The sequence below is a fragment of the Amblyomma mixtum genome, chromosome 5 (assembly GCF_055824585.1).
Source record: "Amblyomma mixtum isolate Tamu chromosome 5, ASM5582458v1, whole genome shotgun sequence".
In the NCBI taxonomy this organism is placed as follows: Eukaryota; Metazoa; Arthropoda; class Arachnida; order Ixodida; family Ixodidae; genus Amblyomma; species Amblyomma mixtum.
The window spans coordinates 107,153,277-107,169,380 of record NC_143016.1 but is presented as its reverse complement, the minus strand read 5'-3'; the positions used below and the strand labels follow the sequence as shown (position 1 = coordinate 107,169,380).

The window sequence follows — 16,104 nt, the reverse complement described above, 5'->3', positions numbered from 1 at the left end:
ACTAAAGCAAGAACTCGACAAGGTATGCCTCTTTCATAACGACATTCTCCCCACCATATCTTCATTGTAAACGCTATGCGCTTTGAATCTATTACAATAGGAAACCGTTGAACAGTATGTTTAAAGAAAAAATGCTAGCCCTAAATGGGTAAGACAACTTGTGAGACGTAAAACATGTAAAAAGGTGCGTGGGGCTCTGAAAAAAGAAAGAGGAAAAAAGGGCGTTGCGTTGCCCCTGGCCTCACATTAGGAGAAGCAAAATACTCCGTGTAATCAGTTTACCCAGTTTATTAGTAACCTGGAGAATTTTGCCCCAGCAAATTAGACGACAACCGCCCTTGCTCCTTATTTCCATAAATAACTAGGAAAAACCGGCAGCATGCCGGTTTGATTAATTTTTGTTTATTGCTATGCTTGTTAGCATATATAACACCAAATTCTTGTGAAACGACACCCTTTAAGGCTTATGGAGAAGGGCAAGCAAACAAGGTTTCGCAATGATTTAATTATTGGAACGCGCCTTATTTGTAGTAAAGCTGCAGTGAGGCTCATAAAACGGCGGCCCTACCAATCTAGTAAAATGCGATCTAGAAAATTAATGTATATATGTCCAATTTCTGTGTACAGTAACTACTGAGAGCTACGAATTTGCTTCCCCAAGGAAGGCATGCATTGGCAAAAACTGCAAAAAACGCGCGGACGGCTGCGATGGGATCTTCGGTGGAGCATAATTTTTACCCCACCTGGCTAGAATTTATGGCTCACGGACAAGAAGAAAGAATGTGACGCCATTACAGGAAAGGCGGCCAATTCGAAGCCCAATTCGTGAAGTTTCCAGTTTGCAGTGGTCGATTATGCGAAGGCGTTTTGTCATGCTGAAAGGGTACTTTAGGATGCGCCAAACTGTACCACATTTTTTTTTTAAACTCTCCTTTCAGACGCTCAGGTAACATTGTGTAATACTTTCCTGATGTTTATTTGGACTTCTTCATGCAGTCGATCCAGAGAACGGTGGTCATCTTTCCATCTGAAAATCGGCTAATTGGTTCTTTAGAACTGCCATCAACAGATGTTCTTCCTTCCTCTGATGGTTGTTGCGACTCCGAGTGTAGTGTGGTATTCATGTTTCGCCTGCAGTCGCAAATAGAAGCAGAAGGTCTTTCCTGCATCGACTAAGCATCGCTAGACACTACCTAGAAATGCCCTTTTGCGCGCGCTTTTAATTGACAGACAACAGTTGCGGCACTCGCCGCGCGCAGGTTTTTCACACGCAATTGTTCACGTAGGATTCTATGTATTGTGCAACTGAGATGTCAAAGTATCTTCAATATTACGCATTTTCATTTTGCGATCTTCATAAAGATGCTATGAATTTTGTTTTTCCAGTGGTTTTCGGAGTGGTGACAGGAGCCTGTTTTATCTTATTTACAGGCTGGATCAGAAGTTTTGAAGCCACAGGAATAGCTTTGAAGCAGTATTGTTGGACATTTAAAGCGTTATGAAGAGACAAAGATCCTGAGACCTCTTCACGCTGACCTGCTCGGTCTCGACGTTAAATTTGAATGCAGTGGCGGGCAGACCTGCATCACTTTTACATTTCTTTTCTTAACAACAAACACTTCTATTGCAAGTGAACAAACGACAACATTACTAAAAGAACCATGCATTGAGTTTTCACTCAGAACAAAAATTTAATGAAGACCGCTTCACTATTCCATTAAGCAAAGGAGCAGCAGGCATAGCATCGTCCGCGAAATCTCCTATCCTACCGTCTGTGCTCAACTGCCGGCTAATTCTAAAACACCAGCCTGACATCGGCAGCATAACTCCATCATGTTGACCAAATGTTTAGGGGAATCCCCCAAGGTGCACGAATTTTTCTTTAACTACGAAGTTTCTGAGAAAGCTGTATAGCTTTCCTTTGTAGCCGTATGGCTGCGCTCGGGTGGATGCCAATGAGTAATTACTCCCTTATTATCCATCATGTTGACATTGTAGATAATCCAAACAAAAATACTAAACACTGAAACTCATCTGGCACCTAATTTTTGCCAATCTTTCAGGGGAAACTGTCGCGATGGATTCTGGAACGCTTATGATACAGTGCTCGATAATCATACTCTATGCAAAAACGCACGCAGTTAATAGCACACCTTGAGAAGACGAAGCGCAACAAACGACAGAACACAGAGAAGAGGACAAGCCCTTAATCTTCAAGAACAAAGGAAAGCAGACAGAAGAAGGGACGACGGGACATAGATCTGTTGCGGTTAATCATCAAGGACAAAGAAAAGCACAAAGAAGAAGAGACGGCGGGAAATAGCATTGTTACGTTTAACCTTCAAGGATAAAGGACAGCACACAGAAGAAGGACCGGCGGGACATAGCTTAGTTGCGCTTAATCTTTCACAGCAATGCATCAGCTCACCCAGCGACGTGTTTTACTACTTAGTAGCATAGGGGCACCAGGCTTGACATTATGACACCGCAACAAGAGAAAAATACCAGAGGGTGTTTTATTTGTTTGTCTTCCGTCCTTGACACTCATCACATACAGTGAAGTTTGTAACGTCCGCTGACGCATGGCGTCGCTCACCTGCTGCCGCTACTGTATTCGCTCTGTTCTCGCATATGTGCAACTTCCAGCAGCATGCAAAGCGCCACCGTTGTTGACGGAATATTAAAACAACTGGCAAATTTCGAGATTACTCATTCAAATGCAAGCGCCCTTTCATCTTCGCAAATATATAAAAGAATAAAATGGACGTTTCATCTAAACACTCGTGCCTCTAGCCAACGCTTGCGACTTCGAATGCCAATGGTTGGTATTCTGATTCCGTGGCACGCGTTGGGGCTGCGGCCACTCCTCAGATAGATGACAGGTCGCAAACACAAGGAAAATCGAACATTTATCCAGGCATTTACAACTTGTAAAAACGCGGTGCTGCCACAGTCGTGCAGCGCGGTAGAAGGAACGAGAGTGTCACGAGTTACGTAACATGACACCTCCGGAGGGAGGTGTAAAGAGGGAGAAAGCACGCGGGCGAGAGGGAAGGCGCGCGGGGAGAAGGAAGAGAAAGAGCGGGGAGGAGAGAAGTCCAGTGTTCGCAGATGAGGCTGGCGCCCGGGCGGGAAATTCAAACTGGACTCGGGACAGCACACTCCCCGTCTGGTTATACATATAACCACTATGTGATTTGTTCAGTCCTCACACGGAATAAGCAGGACTGTCTCAGTCACAGGACGGAGAAACGTCTTAATCACTCCCCGTGTCGCCGTCTTGATCTCGACCTTTCGCACCCTGCCGTCCGCACTCGCGATGGCGTTCACAATGAGTCCCATGGGCCACTCGTTGCGATGAATCTGGCTGTCTCTCAGGAGCACGAGGTCACCTGCCTTGAGATTCCGAGTTGTCCCCTGCCACTTCTGACGACTCTGCAGGGTGGTAAGGAACTCGCGTCGCCAACGGCACCAAAAGGCGTCGGCCAGCCACTGAACCTGCCGCCACTGTCGCCGATACACATTCTTTTCACCGAAGGCTGGTGGCACTGTGTTGCCGCCGACTTTCTGGGTCAGGAGTGTTGAAGGAGTCAGCACTTCCCAGCACTCGGGGTCCGTTGAGACAGGAACGAGGGGTCGGGAATTTATGATCCCCGAGACTTCCGCCAAGAAGGTTACCAATACTTCGTGAGTAAGGCGACGAGAGGTACTCTCAAGAAGCATGGAGTCCAAAATTCGCCGTGTGACTCCTATCATTCTTTCCCACACTCCTCCCATGTGAGAAACATGAGGGGGGTTGAATACCCAAGTGCATCCTTGGTCTGACAGGAATGTTCCTAGCTTCTCGTGGTCTGGGCCACTGGTGTCCAGTTTTAGTTCTGAGCACGCTCCAACAAAGTTCGTACCGCAATCGCACCTCAGGTGCTTTGCCGGGCCCCTTATGGCGAAGAATCTCCGGAGAGCATTAATAAAACTTGAGGTGTCCATGCTCTCGATCACTTCGATGTGAACAGCGCGGACACTCATGCAAGTGAAGAGCACGGCCCACCTTTTGCTGTTGGCGTCACCGCCTCTGGTCCGACGAGAAGCGACTTGCCACGGGCCAAATACATCTAATCCGACATAAGTGAAAGGCGGCTCGGTGCTTAGCCTTTCTGCAGGCAGGTCTGCCATCTTCTGCTCCAGCTGCCTTCCTCTGAGCTTGCAACACGTAACACAACTGTGTATGTATGAGGCGATGCTACGCTTAGCTCCGACGATCCAGAACCCAGCTGCCCTGACTGCTCCCTCAGTGAAATGGCGGCCTTGATGTTTTACCAGCTCGTGGTAATGCCGCACAATCAGGGTTGTGACGTGGTGCCGTCCTGGCATGATGATGGGCTTCCGCTCTTGCTGGTCGAAATGGTTTGCTCTGTCTAGTCGGCCACCAATTCTCAAAAGACCGTCGGAATGAACCCATGGGTCCAGCCTCCACAGAGCGCTTAACTTCGGAAGTCGCTTTCCTCGTTGCAAGCTTTTCAACTCTTCTGAAAAGGCTTCTTTCTGGACAGACAGAATAATGATTGCCTTCGCTCGGGCTAGGTGTTCTGTAGAAGGTCCTAGTTGTCGAGATGAGCTGTTATGCGGGCAGTCTGACACGTTGTGAGAGGTGCCCCGAAATTTGCTCACCAGCCGCACGAGCATTGCAACTGCGCGAGTCAGCTTAATCCAACTCGAGAAGCGCTCGAACCGCCTGCTGCCGAGTTCTTGCACGCCTACACTGGTTGCGAGACCGTTTGCCTGGGGACGCACCTCCGTGTCAGAATCAGCATCGACCAAGTCGAACTTGCCCTTCAATACCCGCGAGCAGTGTTCTTGATGATACAAAAACTCCGGGCCTGTCAGCCAGGCCGATCCTGTCATTTGGGCTGCTGGCACAGACCTTGTTCCGAGGTCCGCAGGGTTCACGTCTGAATGAACGTAGTGCCATTGCTCTGGCCGTGTAGAGCTCCTGATGCGTTCGACCCTGTTACTGACATACACATAAAACCTCCGAGTCTCATTATGTATGTAACCTAGGACCACCTTGCTGTCAGTGTAGAAATTTACAGCATCAAGCTCCATATCTATTTCACGACTGACGAGCTCTGCTAGCTCCACTGCCAACACCGCGCCGCACAGTTCAAGCCTTGGGATGGTGTGTTCCGGATGTGGTGCTAGCTTAGCCTTTCCTATGACGAACCCGACATGGCACGCACCATCTGGATATGTCACTCTGAGGTAAGCCACTGCAGCCACAGCCTTGGTTGATGCGTCGGAGAATATGTGCAGTTCCTTGCGCTGTGCGGTAGTGAGTGAGGCATGGGAATAGGTGCGAGGTATGTCCAGCTGCTCGAGCAATTGCAAGGAGTCTTTCCACGTCTCCCACGCGGCCCTCTTGTCTTCAGGAAGTGGACAGTCCCAGTCGCATGTCCCAACGACCAGCTCTCGGAGGAGGGACTTCCCTTGAATGATGACTGGAGCAACAAACCCAAGTGGGTCGTACAGGCTATTCACCACTGACAAGACACCGCGTCGAGTGAATGGCTTCTCTTGGATTGGAGTCGTAAATGTGAAGACATCCTTCTTCAGGTTCCAAGAAACTCCCAGACTGCGTTGGATTGGCGGCGTGCCATTGCACAAGTCAAGATCCTTCAAATCCTTGGCACGGTCTTTTTCTGGAAATGCTTCCAACACTGTAGGGCAGTTAGAGGCTATTTTGTGGAGCTTGAGGTTTGACGCGGCCAACATCTGCTGTGTGCGGCGTATCAGGCTGATGGCTTCCTTGTCTGTAGAAAGAGACTTCAACCCATCGTCCACATAGAAATCCCTCTCGATGAACTGCCTGACGTCGCTGCCGAATTCTTCCTCTCCTTCTCGTGCTGTTCTCCGCAGCCCATAGGTTGCAACTGCTGGTGAAGGACTATTTCCAAACACATGAACCTTCATTCGATACTCCACCACGTCACTGTAGATGTTGTTGTTGCGGAACCACAGAAATCTCAGATAATTTCGGTGGTCGTCTCGTACCAGGAAGCAGTAGAACATGTGCTTTATGTCCACAGTTATGGCCACGGGTTCCTTCTGGAATCGGATGAGCACTCCGAGCAGGCTGTTGATCAAGTCTGGACCGGTAAGCAGCACACTGTTTAAAGACACGCCTTTGAACTGTGCACTGGAGTCGAACACAACTCGTGTTTCGCCGGGTTTTCGTGGGTGGCAAACACCAAAGATGGGGAGGTACCAACACTCTTCTCCTTCTTGAACCGGTGGAGCTTCTTCGGCATGGCCATTCTTGAACATGTTGTCCATGAAGCTCGTGAATTGTTCCCTAAGTTCTGGCTTTCTCTTCAAGGTCCGTACGACAGCTGTGAGCCGCGACTCGGCCAAGCACCTGTTATTCGGAAGCCATGGCCTTGGAGAACGAAAGGGGAGAGGCGCTATCCAACTGTTGGATTCGTCCTTTGAGAACTCGTCGTCCATCAGCTTCAAGAACTTCCTGTCCTCGACAGAAAGGGAAGGTCTGTTGTCATCCTCCGTTGTCTGGAACAGCGTTTCAGCGATCTCATCGTCATAGCTGTGTTTCCTAGCAGCGTGCTGAGCTGGTTGGAAGCAGTGTGTCGACCCCTCCATGACAGTGAGTTTCTCTTTGACCAAGAAATGGTTCTCACATGGCTCGAAAAGAGAGGGACGTCCATTTTCTAGGACGTTTGTTTTGAGGTTGCTGACACAGTCCGGTGTGCGACTACGACTTATGCAGACATTTCCTACGATGACCCATCCCAGATCCAGTTTCTGAGCAAATGGCGCATCAGCCGGTCCGTTGCGCTGTTGTCGAACCTTGTGTATTCTGAGGATGTCTCTCCCGAGGAGAAGTAGAATCTTGGCCTCAGGGTCCAAACAAGGAATGAATTTAGCAACAGCTGTGAGATGAGGGTGATGCAATGCCACTTCCGGTGTTGGAATCTCGGTCCTGTTGTTAGGCATTTCGTTGCACTCGATAAGCGTTGGTAAGGGAAGCTTCACGGAGCCATGAATGTCTTCTATGAGAAAGCCAGACGCTCTTCTTCCTATTGCCTCCGTAGTTCCAGCACATGTCCTTAGTGTGTAGGGGGAACTGTGACCCTTGAGTCCGAAAATGTCGAAGAACTCTGTTCTTGCAAGGGACCTGTTACTCTGGTCGTCTAAGATGGCATACATTTTTGCAGTCTTGTGAGGCTGAGTCGGATGACTGACTTTCACCAAGCAGATCTTAGAGCAGGATTTGACACCGTTGCTTTGACCGCAGACCTCTTCGCGTAGTTCGACGATTCGGTCCCAAGCCATTTCACGAGAAGGTCAAGTTCCTCGCTTGCCGTGACTTCGAGAGTCTGAGTCATTCCCTTGAACGTAGATTTCCACGACCGGTAGTTTTCAGGGCAGTCGTCGAACTTCGTAAGGGAGGTACTCACAAGGTCGCGCCGAATCAGATACTTTGCCATGGCGGTCAGTTCAGGGGCGTTAGCTTCATCTCCCGGATGACGAGCAATGTTCTGCGTGATGCCTTGGCTGCGAGCGCTTGGTGTGCATGGAGCGCGGTCTTCAGGTGCTTCATTAGCGTTCTGACAGACGTAATGCTCCCCGCGGTCATGCTGCTGCGATTGCTGGCGCGAGCCGATGCGCACGTGAGCCTGGTCAAGCACGTAGTCAAAGGTACGTTGAGCGCGGTCTTCGGATGCCTCGGAGACAGTCCGACAGATGTGATGCTCCCCGCCGTGCTGATCTACGGCAGCCTCCAGGACGTCCGCTTGCGCTTCCGCGGCGGCCGCTTCTCTTTCCAACTGCATGACTTGTAACTCTGTGTCCAGCTCGGCTTTCTTGCGTTCGATTGCCGCAGCCGCACTTTTCTCTTGTTCTTCCAATCTGGCCTTTTCCAGTTTCACCGCGGCTTCTTTCCTCTTGAGAGAAGCCTGTACTCGCGCCGCCGCGGCCTCCGCTCTTGCTCTGGCGGCCAGCATGCTTGGCGTTGTCGAGACGGCCGAACGCTCCGAACGAGCTGAGCGCGACAAATGCCGTGACTGCACATAGCTTGCTGTGTTCTCATAGCATGCAAAATGAGACTGGTCCGGACTCACTTGAGCAGCGAGCGACTTGCGGTCCTGTGACGCCATGTCGTCCGTGGCTGCGATGCGAAAACGGAACTTCTGAAGAGCGGAGCCAGCCAGCGGAGCCTAGGTGTTTTCGAAGAGCGCGCGAGACACCGACTCGACGTTCATCGCGTTTTTACTATTCTGATTCCGTGGCACGCGTTGGGGCTGCGGCCACTCCTCAGATAGATGACAGGTCGCAAACACAAGGAAAATCGAACATTTATCCAGGCATTTACAACTTGTAAAAACGCGGTGCTGCCACAGTCGTGCAGCGCGGTAGAAGGAACGAGAGTGTCACGAGTTACGTAACATGACACCTCCGGAGGGAGGTGTAAAGAGGGAGAAAGCACGCGGGCGAGAGGGAAGGCGCGCGGGGAGAAGGAAGAGAAAGAGCGGGGAGGAGAGAAGTCCAGTGTTCGCAGATGAGGCTGGCGCCCGGGCGGGAAATTCAAACTGGACTCGGGACAGCACAGTTGGTGTAATTTGAAATCGAAAGTGTAGGCCGTGAATCCACTGCGTTGTAAGCATTACAGCACGAGACATAATTTTAAGACGCCTTTATTCTTGTGGTGGTACATAGGAAAATCGATTTGCAAACTAAGATTCTGACGGGCTTGCAAGGTATTTAGGACAACGTCTTGTACTGACGGCCTGTAGTTCTGTGTTTCTTACCTCGATCACAGAGGCGCAAAGTTCTAGAAAAGCAATAATTGTCAACAAGGAACCCAGACTATTTCAACAGCTCTAGACAGCAGGAAGTAGGACAAGAGACAAACACAATGCTGACAGAGGTTGTGACACAAAAAAAAAGGCCCTAGTATTAAAAATAAACTTGAAATATGCCATTATGGGCCGTGTTTGTCTCTTCTCTTTTTATTCCCTGTTGTCTAGCGCTTTTAAATAAGCTCGTTCTGAATTACCAACTCGCCCTATCTGCCATTCTTCAAGGAAACCAGCAGAGGTTTCTCTCACATTGTGCATCTCTAAATACTCTTCATCAGCTAGCTCAAGATGCTACTCTAGTCAGTTCGGTCCCAATTTGATGTTAGAGCATTACTTATTCTTCACAGAATAAAGCAACTTGACTGTTTTGAACACATGCAAAGCGCTTAACAATCGCAAGCAAAAAAAATGCAAATGCAAAAAAGGCTAAACTCTCAGACAACTAGGTACAAAACCGATGCTTTTTTATTGCGTGGTAGTGCGACTGGCAGCAAAATACTCGCGCGTCCCTTCAAACACCGAAAATCAATCAGAGGCGTTCTGATTACGGCCAGTATTGATGTCTCAAACTGTCGCGTTTTCTTGCTCATGAATTGTAAATCTAAGTGCGCTGCGTTGTTTTGTTTCGAAGTTGCGAAAATTGAACACGCCTTATTCCTTTCTGCCTAACGATGATTGCCTCCTTCTTTGCTGTTTTTCTTACCCGTCTTTTTTATTCATTTTTGTTTATTTTTGTGAGATTATTCTTTTATCAGTGCCGCTTGAATCATTCAGTGCTCTTTGTTTAAAGCTGTCTGCAGTCAATGCAGCCCGAGTTATTTGAATAGCATCTAAAACACGCTCGTTTAATCTCTTCTTTTTGTCATTAAAAGTAGTCAAGCCCATTTTTGTTTAATTTCAGCCATTTACAGCCAAGAAAAAAAAGCCTTCTGCTACAGCCGTGAAATTATGAAAAGAGTTGACTTGCATCATTCTTTCTGCATGTTCTGAGTTAATAATCTTCTCGCGTACAAAACATCCAAGATAGTGGTATCGGAAGAAAAATTGGAAATTCATTGAAATCTGAATTAATTGTGCATCATGAAGGAAAATCTACATTACGGAATAGCAAAATTAAAATAAGGCGAGTGCCAGCTCCAGCTTATTTCCGCTTTTGAGTCGCATCTCGAAGAAAGTTAGTATTCCGGGCTACCCTCCGACGGAAGCTGCGACTACTTTTAGGTCATTAGGCCTTAAATTTCAATTAGGAATCTATTTTGTATCTGCCCAAAGTAAGTCCGTGTATTTTTTCGCTTTACTAAAGCTTACAAATTCGGCCGGGTTCGATCCCGGCCGCGGCTTTTGAATTTCTTTGGAGGAGAAATTCGAGGCCCGTGTACTGTGCGATGTCAGTGCACGTTAAAGAACCCCAGGTGGTCGAAATTTCCGGAGCCCTCCACTGCGGCGTCTCTCATAGCCTTAGTCGCTTTGGGACTTTAAACCCCATAAACCGACCAACCCTATTTACTTACTCTCTGCTTTTTGAAGAAAGTTGTCGACAGCATAGCACATGTTTTATCGCGACTTTCACGCCAGAATTTATCTAAAGAACAGGCCGAAGCCATTGTATCTCCTGCCAAAAAAAAGTGTCGCTCTTAATTGCTTTCGAATGACAATGTACCTTGAAGTAGTACATTTTCATTGACAGGAGTGGTACCAGGGAGTGGTACAACGAAATGTACCTTGCAGAGACCACATCAATGAAAGAGGATATGTAGTACAGTAGCTACTTGCCTCCCCCCCCCCCCCCCCCCTCGAATTAACCCGCGAAAGAGACAGAGAAGAGGGTCTGAGTGTTTCCTCTCCCGCTTTTTCTTTTATAAGCTTCCCTTCCACTTTTTTCTGCATGCCTTTCTGAACTACTTTGATAGTCCTGCCGCTGTGGGGCTTGCTCCAGAAGTAAGCTCACAACAGATATTTTCTGGTAGTCGGAGCCGGTACAAGAAAGCAATTTCATTTCAATTTATTAGGATTCCCTTTTGTTTTGTTTTTCGCTTTTTCTGGTCGGCTCAACTGTCACCACGCCCAGCATTCCCTTTCCGATACTGGCTCAAGCCCAGTGTTCGCGTGGGCTAGGCGTTGCTGGAGATAATCACAAAACACCGAAATAGTTGAAATAGAAAAGAATGGTTGTATTATATTGACCTTGATCGCAGCGTTTCTTAAAGTTTCTTAAAGTTCTTAAAGTTTAAAATCCTGAATTTCTTTCTTCTGATCTAGTTCCTTCGGTTGCGCGCGATTCTCTCCTCATTCCTCTAACTTATGCTTTTTTATTTCCTGTAACTGCTTAGTCTTTATTCGCACTTTCTAATTTTTCAGTTCCTTTTTGTCTGCTCTTTATCTTCACATGATGATGGCTGTCTCTGCCAGAAATAAAGTCCTACTATCCGCCCAAACTACAATCATTCGCCTTTTTACTCTGTGAGCATCTGAGTTCAATCACTCGCTTACACCCCACTCTCTCTATATTTTCATTTTGACGTCCTCTGCAGCAGTTCATTCGTCCTCAGCCGGTATCTTCGGCTCTTATTAAAATGATCTCGTGCTCCACTCAGTAGAGCCGACTGAATCTCGCCGTTCAACTAGGCGAATGTAAACACTACATATCGGCGGAAGGAAAGGCAGATAATTGTTGATAAATGTTTTCACTGCGTTAACAAAAGCCACAAAACGCCTGCTCTTCGGACTCATGCAGATAGGTCTGAACTAAGCCCTATTTGTCCCGCCGCACTGCGTGTATGCTCTGCCACAACAATACGTTTAGTGGGGAGAAGCTAGATTTACAGGGTCGTTTTTGCATACGAAGATGATTCTGCTATTGCTGCTTCTTCCACTTTCTAAACTTTTTCTTTCCTTATGTGCACCCAACCCTCTCCATTGCTTGAAAAGAAAGCTTTTTGATAAGTCGACATATTATTGGGCTGTAAGAGCGCTAGCCTAGCTCTAATCCTCTAATACGAGATGTTCAGAAGGAGTACTGCCACTATTTCCGGCATTCAGCGTGTTCTTGGAGACCATAAATTGTAGCATACATCAAGCTAGGAAATAATTGCAGTTAACATGCACTTGATGCAAAACTAATGAATAAAAATTGCGTAAAGGGCCAGAGAAGGACTGTAAACGAAGCTAGAAGCCCTTCGAGAGGACACCCGTTCAGTTTTACTTTTATATTGTTGTTTATTTGTCGCAGCCGTACCGCTGAGTTGTCGAAGATATTAGCTGTAATTATTGCCTTTCTCGAAGGGATGAAAACAGAATGCAAATCTTCGCAATAGTGGTGAAGCATACAAAAGAACTCACTGAAGACGCAGACAATGAATAACGACGTATTTGGTCGCGAATAACATTATAGTCATCTGTTCCAGCGCCAAACTTCTCTTACTGCCTTTTTTACATGAACAAAAAAAAAGAAAAAAACAAAGCATTGGTGTACGGGTGCATCTCAATACGATACATAATTTAAAGTCTTTGTGGCGAGAAAATATGAAGGCTAATGGGCTTTTCGAACGCATCAGGCAAAACAGCGATGGCGTAGGAAAGGCAAAGGTAGCTACTGACTTACCAAAGCAGCAGGGTCACTGCGACTTTATCAGTAAGGTATGAGGTACGAAATGGGTGGCAAATAGCGGACAGAACGCAATAAGCGAAGCAATAACAGCCTCGAATAGAAGGAAAGGAGGGGGCGTACGGTGGCATGGCACGATCCAGAGCGATCGATGCAGGCCTTTCGTGCCGCGTACGGGCTGCCTCACGCACGTCGGCGGCAACGTCAGCGACCGACCACAGCGGGCTAGGTGGATGCGATGGAGAGGCAGAGGCGGGGGCGAAGAGAGAAAGGGAGAGAGACAGCCCACGCAGGTGTGCGAGTCGTGGAGGAACAAAAGAGGGGGCAAGAGAGAGAAGCGAGTGGCCTCTTGCCGACCCCTATAACCCAAAGGGGAAGATAGTAGATGGAGGCCGTTTGATTGGCGGCACGCAAGTGTGACCTTTGCCTTGAAAAGAGTGTGTGGTGATCCAAGTGGGCGAGATGGTGCCGGAGACAAGCACAATGAGAGAAGGAGCACATGGCAGACAGACGGCCAGACTGGACAGCGACAGAAGAAACAAACACAGGGTCGAGGATTCTTCTGTCGGCGACTATTCTCGCTACATTGTTGACCATTCATTTCGAGTGCGAGCAAGGCAGTGGAAGCGAATTAAGAAATGTACTTATTGTTTGTTTTGCCGCAGCGGCATTATGTGTTTCAAGCAGCAAGCCATTCTACAATCTTGATAAAAAGAGAGAAACAAAGGTACACACGCAGCTGGCAAAACGAAAAAGGTTTTCAATGCCTCTCTTTTGGGTGACAATTTCTGCGGTCATGTAATTGTGTGACTGTTTCTAGCCTTATAAACATAAGGAACACAACCCCCGCTGCATGATGGACTCTTTATAAATAGACTGGCGTTTACACAGTAAACGCTTTCCTAACCATGCCTGACTTAAAACAGTTTCATTACACTATTCAGCTCTATGTGGCCATTATGTTATATGGAGGAAGTGTCCTACCAAAAAAAAAGGCCATTTCAGTCTGTTTATCTTGGCGCCAAGGTTAAAAAAATTCGATGTCTATAAACAGCCGTAAGACCTTCAGAATTTAATTTCTTTATGCAAAAAAGTCTTCAAAAGGTTCAACGTCAGCGAGTCAGACATTCTTTAAACGTTCCTTCGCTGCCCGGACTGTTCGGTAACCAGCAAGACAGCGTCTAATATATTTTACCACATTTGCCATGATGCTTCAAAGCTAACCGAAGAAAACATGTCTCGAACCTTGTCCTCATTTCTAAGTCTCAAGTTTCACACTCAGTGCGTAGCGTCGCTTCTTCAGAATGTTGCGTCAACAGTCGGCTTATAATGCTTCGGTTTATAGCCGTATGGCGGATCATTTACGCAACTCCTGCAATCTAGTGAGATTTTGGAGATGAGCACGACAGGTTTTCTCACTTTAGAAAAAGTTAAAGCTTTGTGGAGGCCACAGGTGGCTCTACAACACACCTCAATAGCAAACCCCAAGGCCTGAAGACTTTTGAACAATAGTGTGCATGTTAAGTATTTAGTACTTCCTCAACTTAAAAGTGCCCATTTTCTGCAGGAATAATCGGAGTGCGTTAACGTTATCGTCACTCCTTCAATTGCTCAAAAGAAAGCGGTACGTTGCACTAACTAGTAGCTGTGAATTTCTCTTTTCTGTCAGTCGGCATGTTTTCGCAGGCGAAGTACAATTTCAGTGGAGAATGTGAACATTTAATACTTCACAAACTATTTCCTCGTTGCTTTCAGTGAGCCCTTCAGGAAGTTGTGTGGTTTCTGGCACAGACAAGGCTTCGTTTAAAGGCAGGGGTTCACTGCTGCCTTTACAGGGAATGGATGAATATTCTTGCACAACAGAAAACAAAAAACAATATTCTTTTCCACAGCTATGATTAAGTTGCACGTACTTGAAACAAATAAGCAGGTAGCGGCTGAGTCGCAACCCCAGAAAAAGGGATTAAAGTAAGCTCCATGGGGTGCCACTCAAATGCAAAACTTTTACAGTCAATAACTACGACCCATATGTGCTCAATGTAGAAATGGTGTCGCAAAGTTTCTCATTTAAATATTGCTTGGTGGCATCGGTAGCATATATAAACCTGGTCACCGAGGAAATGCTCAGGGCATTTGGTCGTTATGGTTCGCGTTGTACCTTTTCTTACATACGCGTCCACAATTGTCAGGCCAAAAAGCCCGAAAATTAACGCGGGAAAAACATTGTTTCTTTTTGACTCCGTGTAGAACATCTGTGGTTCCGTCTGCTAACCGAATGGCTAACCATTTTTTCCGGTAAAATGAGACAGCCTTGTTGTCTTTACTCTTAGAACCGTTTACATTACTTCGCACCCAACCACTGTCTACACCTAGAAGTCCTAGCAACTAAAACCATTATAAGCTACACAAGAAAGAATATTTTCAATTAACTACCTTCCCCTCGTGTCGCGTGGCTACTGGAAAATAAGTGTTTAAGACACGGCCAGTTGCGTTCGAATTCCTCATGAGCAGCGCTCATGACAGGGGGCCGACACCAGAGCTCTCCACTGCACCACGCGTACCATATGACTGCGGGGCACCGCGGCGCCGTTTCACGTGTTGATCGCGGCCCGTCGACAGCGACTGTGTTCGCTCGCGCGCCGAGTTTCGCTCTGTTTCAAAAATGTCCATCGAAGCTGAACCGCGACACGCTCGGACAACGGTCCCATCGACAAGCCCGCTGCAGTACGTGATCGGCATCCCAATCAGCGGGCGGAAAAGAAAACCGCGACCCGCAACACACGCGCCCGAAGCGCGCGCGCGCGCGCGCTCGGGTACATCCGCGCCTTCTCCACTGGCCGTGTTTTCCCAGCGGCGGCGTTAGGCTTACCGACGCTCCCGTCCGCCGAGCAGCCGCCGGCGACAGCTAGGAAGCAGAGGGCCACAGCGGTCAGCATGTTGCCCGTAGTGCAGGCGGCCCTGTTTTTACTCCATCGGGAAGCCGTTTCCGAAGTGGCGGCGCAAAGACGGCATCGGCTTCGCAGGTGTCGTTCCTCACGTTTGCCGAAAAACACCCGGCAAGGGGGGCTCTGGCGAAGAAAAAAAAATGAACAAGCGCGAGCCCGTCGGACTGTCTCTCGCTCGGCCTGCGCCAGATGGTGCCTCCCGCGCCTCCAGAGGTGACCCGGATGACGGTGACGTCGCGTCGACGTAACGCTGACGTCGCGCCGACGTTTCCCTAGCGGCGGCGGCCTCCGGCCGCGAGCGAGCGACCTTTCGATACGCACGCGGCACGGCTTCGGGAGAAAAGGAGGGCGAGGGATCGCGGCAAGGGGGATGAAGGGAAAGGAAAGGGAAGAAAAAAACAAGGAGAAACAGCGAAGTGTGGAGGAGGGCGGAGGGGGTTGGACAATGTACTACGCGCTGGTGTTCGCTCCGAACGTGAGCTCATGCGCCCAGCTGTATCCCATTATGCAAAGCAACTATCGTCGTTCCCTCGCCTGTATGTCTTGGCCGCCATGCTGCCTCTTTACATCCTATGCTTCCCATTTATTCAGTGGCCTGGAGCTAGCGGCTGATGTGTCTGAAGAGGTAACCTTCTCTCCCTGGTCGTTCCGGGAGGCAACAACATGAAAAGGAAAGCGCGCGCTG

The 16,104-nt window shown here is 48.1% G+C and overlaps 1 protein-coding gene across 1 annotated transcript in view; it reads right to left on the bottom strand.

Annotated features, from left to right (window-relative positions):
• IA-2 (tyrosine phosphatase IA-2) overlaps positions 1-15,621 on the bottom strand; it is a 514,718-nt gene extending 499,097 nt beyond the window's left edge. The window contains exon 1 of the mRNA XM_089545824.1: positions 15,344-15,621. Within this exon, the coding sequence (XP_089401950.1) occupies positions 15,344-15,410 (67 nt within the window). The 5' untranslated portion in view covers positions 15,411-15,621. The remainder of the gene's footprint in view (positions 1-15,343) is intronic.
• Between the last annotated feature and the right edge of the window lie 483 nt (positions 15,622-16,104).